Source organism: Pocillopora verrucosa, chromosome 14 (genome assembly GCF_036669915.1).
Source record: "Pocillopora verrucosa isolate sample1 chromosome 14, ASM3666991v2, whole genome shotgun sequence".
Classification (NCBI taxonomy): domain Eukaryota; kingdom Metazoa; phylum Cnidaria; class Anthozoa; order Scleractinia; family Pocilloporidae; genus Pocillopora; species Pocillopora verrucosa.
Window position 1 is genome coordinate 20,901,139 of NC_089325.1, and position 5,131 is coordinate 20,906,269.

A 5,131-nucleotide genomic window follows, 5' to 3' on the forward strand; every position below is an offset into this window, starting at 1 on the left:
GAATAAAACGCTTCCTGTGAAATAAATCTTTTTTTCTCGTATCCTTAGCTCGTCTTTGAAAACGCCATTAATTCACCAAACAACCCGTAAGGCAGGACTGAAAGCCTGAGTTAATCAATGGAGTTTCGCCACAATGTACCACGCAAGGAAATTATGGATACGGGTGGTCTGAAACCGGCGCGCAACGCATAGCAAAACAAATGAAAACGCTTTTTCGACTGTTTTACTTGAGCTTCAGTTTATTAAAACTTCTCGTCTATTTAAGCACAATTCATTACAAATCTGGAAATTGAGAAAACTGGTTTTCATTCTTATGCGGTGTTTTGGATAACTTAACCTTTCACAACATTTTCGCAGCACCAGCGAATTAAAAACGAAATAGAGTTTCAGAAAATGACTTAAATTATGGTGCTAGCGGTAAAATTTGTACAGCGTCAATAAATATACATCGTAAATACTAATTCATAAAAGTTTCCTCAACGTATAAAATTTCAAAATATATATTTAAATACATATACTTTCCCGGCCTATGCCATTATTGCTATCTAGCAGTATAAGTTCTTTACTGAAGTGTTTGTAAGCAATTAAAAGGATCGCTTTCATTGGACTGCACTGTTGAACAAAGCCAAGCCCGGCCGCGTAATTGATGTGTGTGTGGTGGTTCTATTTGAAGAAAAACCGTTTGAAGCGACGGACGTTTTCATATTTGTTTTCGTCTAATTTTAACGATTTTCTGTAGTTCCTTCGATTCTGTGCTAAACTAATAACGTCTTAACGGCTTTTCTTCACAAAGAACCTCCAAATTTACATAAATTGCAAGTAATACATTCAACTTTTCATAAATGGGGAAATTGATTTTGCCAAAATGAAACAGGTGTAAGGAAAAATGATTTCGGGGCTTATTATCATCAATCCTCGGCCCTAAAATCGAAACTCTAGTAGCAACTACGATGAAATTGTGGCAAAATGTACGATGAATAATTTTACTACTCGGCGGAAGTGATTTGTGCTTCGGAATTTCTTCCTTTAGTTGTTAGGCTAATAGGGTATACACTGAATATTATTTACCTGCGGGCTGTTAAGCTGTGCGCGACAAGTTTCTCGAGGATAACAGAACATCTTCCATAACAGTTCGCATAGGCATCGCTTTTCAACGGGATTATGTCGCTCATTTTCGAGCGCGTCCGTTCATTAGGTAGCGGCGGGCTTTCTTATTTAAACTTCAGTGGCTTAATAAATTCAGGACTTGCTTCGTTCATTGACTCGAAATTTTCAGTCTATAATAGAAATAAGATTCACCATTTGTAATTTACTCCAAAATTGTTGTTGACCACTCCGTATCGCCATCCACGCGTACGAAAGTCGATCCATGGAGCGATTCCGACGGGATTTTCGGAAGGAAATTCAATTTGTTTTACCCCAAGTTATTTCATCTTTCAATGAACGGAGAATTTCATTCTTTTCTTCTTTTGTCGCTGGTTACAGAACCAAACACGCACGACATTTTTTGAAAGGTCTAGTTTTTCTGCAATCGACGCTATCTTGTCGCTTGAAGGTCTTGGATTCATCGCGAAGTAGGCCTCCAGCGAACGCTTCTCCGCAGCTCCAATCGATGTTCGCTTTCTCTTTTTATCCGAATTAGGAAGGAATTGGCTGGTTGTGTTCTTGCATTTGTACGCTTTTTCAGCCTCTTCTAGCCACGCCGTCAACACGGGTTTCAAAGCCATCATGTTATTGTGGCTTAGTGTAAGCGACTCAAATCTACAAATCGTGGACTGGCTTAACGATCCTACGCCGGGGATTTTCAAATGAGCTAACGCAGCTCCCACGTCCGCTTGAGTGACTCCAAGCTTGATTCTTCTTTGTTTAAAGCGTTCTGCGAACCACTCTAACTCTCGCGGATTCATTACATCGTCGCTACTGGCCGCGACGCTAATAGCAGAGTGGATAGCGGAGTGTAAAGAGTGGACAGGCGTGGCGGTGACTGGAGACGGCGTTTCGAACGGTTTATCAAACGCTGACTCACTTACTGTTGGTTGGAGCGAAGCCGAGATTTGATCCAAAATATCGTGGGCATCATACGTGCTCGTATCATGCCCGTGCGTGGAGTGATAGCTGTGCAAGCTCGTAAATCCAGACGGTTTGTTCTGCTTCGTCGAGAGATATTTCGGCATCGGTTCGAGCTGCGAGGCAGTGAGTAAGTGAGAGTCGTCAAACCCATCAAACACACTTGGAGGAATCTGCAAAGAGGAAGGCAGAAACGATGTTTGAGCACCCAAGTGTAATATTGACTAACGGAAATGAATTCGATCAAGTTGTATTTATTTTATTTATCACATACCAGGTTGTTAGATCTTGACGGGAAAGACAGCTATAACAAGAAAGAAAAATTATCAATTTAAATTTTTTCGAATGGGGAAAAAGTTTTCAACTGCGAAAATTGCCGGCGAGCGCCAAAGCGAACGCCAGTACTCGAGACCAAGCGGAGGACGCGCGAACGCAAACATTACAAAACGCATCAAATAAAAATTTTAGAATAAATACCGAGTGAGTAGATCCACGAATCGAGGGTATCCAGCTTGGCTCATTCATCTGACCTCCGGAAAGCGAAGAATTAGAGTAAGAAATACCATTAGAATGGGAAATAGGCACTCGAGATGACAGAGGAGGACTAAGAGTCTTATTTAGTAAACTGTCGCGATTCATCTCGGAGACGTTTCACAGTGAACTGAAGCCTTCTAGCATGGCGTGAAAATGTTCTTAAATGCAGTGAGAGTGCCCGTAAAGAAAGAGACAATCATTATCATTGTGTTAACAACATTTGCACTTCACATGCACCTGTTTCCAAACAGATGCGCACGCGCAGTTTAAAAATTAATACTGCGCATGCGCCCAACGACAGCTGAACCTGTCCTAGTTGACACGGTCGCAAGTTCCAGCTATCGGCTGACCCGGTTCGTTGGGAAAAAATAACTCATTCATGAAACATCTGCGGGGGGAAATTGATAACAAAAATTTCGGCAATCACCAGTTACGGGTATCTTTTCATTGACCGACAAGATTAGCACCGGTGAAAACTGTCAGTAGAGCTGATGGAAATTACAGATGCATAACTTTATATCGTATTTCGAAGCTATGTTTCGTACCAATAATCTTGACGCGATTTTTTTCCAAGCGGTAACCATGCGTGGAATTGTGTGTTCAAGTGTAACATTTTTGTTACCAACAAATCGGCTTGAGACAATTAATCCCTTTATTAAAATTCATTAACGCACTTACAGTCTCCCCTCAATAAAGAAAAGAACCAATGAGCTCGAATCCTGTGCAATTTCCAATTCAAGTGTAATAGGGTTATTGTTTGGCACACGCCATGCACGTGTAAGGGGCCGGCCATCTCTCTAGCGCCATTGGCCGCTAAAACCAAACCTTTCTGTACGCGTAGAATTAGCTTGATGAATGAACTAAGCTCTATATTAATGAGTACTGCTGGAAGGGAGATAATTACGACAGTTATCACTTTTCATTGGTTAAGAATTAATTTTGGGAAAACAAACTCGCCGAGCTAATGATGGTAAACTGCACGAAAGTGAAACTAAGAGACGGCCGAATTGGACGTATTGTTGTCAAAGCTTTAAATTCGAACTTAAGTCAATGCGCAATCATTACTTTTTTCGTTCTGTGCGTCAACTCGCTCATTACAATCAGGCAAAGCTCGACTTGGCCTTTATCTATTTTCGTACGCTGATTACACGGCGTGAGGTGGAATTTTTGTGCTCACATGCGAAGCGTCATTGGTACACGGCGGCTACTTTTATTCGCCAAGGAACTTCAAAACATTGCAACTATATAACGAAGAATTGAATACGACAGGTTGTTCGCACTCCGCCCCTAGCTTAATAGTCCCGCTCGCTAAAAAGGAAATGAATATAATTGAACCTGGTATGGTAATATAAAATATTTTAGCTGTCTTTGCCTGTAAGGCAAAACCGCACTTTTTCTAAATCCAACCCATATTTTCGACTAAAAGCACTCTAGATTTGCTTATTGAAAATTTTACTAATATACAAGAGTTTAAATCTCTGGCGATTATCCTTTCATGATTACGATTTTTTTACTATATTTTGGATACTTTTTTTTAGATTCTCGATTGCTTCGGTGAAATGAATACATATCTGGAATGCTCCTTATTAAGAAAAGTGTCTCGTGTTTCGCTGAAAAAAAACTACGCGTAGTTTTGACTCGATAGTACAGTGGTAATCGCAAACTTCCCGTCGTCGAAGCTTATCTGACGCGAATTATACATACAATAGAAATCGTTGTGATTCTAATACCCATATTGGTCTGATATAATAAAGACGATAACAAATGAAGCCATGTTTACCAGATGTCAGGCCCAGCTGTCCTTTGTCCAAGAAATACACGGTTTATTCGTTTTGTATACCTTCCAAAATCATCAATCCTTATACTTTTCTTTTAAAGGCTTTTCTTAAGGTATGCTAGAGACGAGAGTTTGCATAGTTTTCCATTAAGATTTTGGAATAATCTCCCAGCGAGAAAATGATTGCCGATGCAAATTTCCCAACTTTTCAACACACTGTTGATAAAATGCTAATTGCTTACATTTGAGTTTATTTTTAAGATCTAAGCGGCGAAACGCGAACCCAAACAAGGCCCAAAGGAATCGTATTCAATACTGTAAAATAGTCCCCTCCAAAAAAACAGAAAAAGCACACACCTATCCCCGATCCTTGAGTGAGTCCATTATCCGAGGACACCGCTTGTGATGAAAGGAACTGGCTTCACCTGTTATATTTTCCGCCATTTTAGCAAATTTGATAGCGCAACTTCTGGAAATAATCCTGTCTGAAACGCTGTGAAATTTTCCCGTTGCTGTTTTGTGAGAAAGCCTCTACGTCAACAGAAGCAAACGCGTCTCACAGTAAAAATTAATGTTTTCTACTTTTATTATGTAAAACTCTATCAAGTATTCCATTAAAAATAGACGGTCTTGCCAGTGTGTACATGACCGTACATAACTGAACAGTTTTCGAGGCGCAGCGATATTCATGTATGCATACCAGCGCTATCAAGGTTAACACATCTTTACGCAGCTTCCACGGAAACGGTGAAG

At 40.3% G+C, this 5,131-nt stretch overlaps 1 protein-coding gene across 3 annotated transcripts; it reads right to left on the bottom strand.

Annotated features, from left to right (window-relative positions):
• Positions 1-221: 221 nt before the first annotated feature.
• Positions 222-4,908, bottom strand: LOC131775685 (POU domain, class 4, transcription factor 3). 3 transcript variants are annotated; one of them, XM_059091807.2, is made up of 4 exons: positions 4,736-4,908; positions 2,545-2,592; positions 2,342-2,371; positions 222-2,240 (listed from the first exon to the last, which is right to left on the bottom strand). In XM_059091807.2, exons 2-4 carry the CDS (start codon positions 2,590-2,592, stop codon positions 1,437-1,439), a joined length of 882 nt encoding a protein of 293 aa, XP_058947790.1. In that variant the 5' UTR covers positions 4,736-4,908; the 3' UTR covers positions 222-1,436. The 3 variants fall into 3 exon arrangements, with proteins under 3 accessions (XP_058947790.1, XP_058947789.1, XP_058947788.1); XM_059091806.2 differs by lacking the exon at positions 4,736-4,908 and adding an exon at positions 3,147-3,200; XM_059091805.2 differs by lacking the exon at positions 4,736-4,908 and having other exon boundaries at positions 2,545-3,040.
• Positions 4,909-5,131: the final 223 nt, after the last annotated feature.

Excerpts from the sequence above, each read along its gene's own strand:
- LOC131775685 (XM_059091805.2), bottom strand. The coding sequence starts at position 2,706 with ATGAATCGCGACAGTTTACTAAATAAGACTCTTAGTCCTCCTCTGTCA. Across the intron at positions 2,372-2,544 it reads TTCGTGGATCTACTCACTCG|CTGTCTTTCCCGTCAAGATC; the intron begins GTATTTATTCTA and ends TTCTTGTTATAG. Across the intron at positions 2,241-2,341 it reads CGTCAAGATCTAACAACCTG|ATTCCTCCAAGTGTGTTTGA; the intron begins GTATGTGATAAA and ends TCCTCTTTGCAG.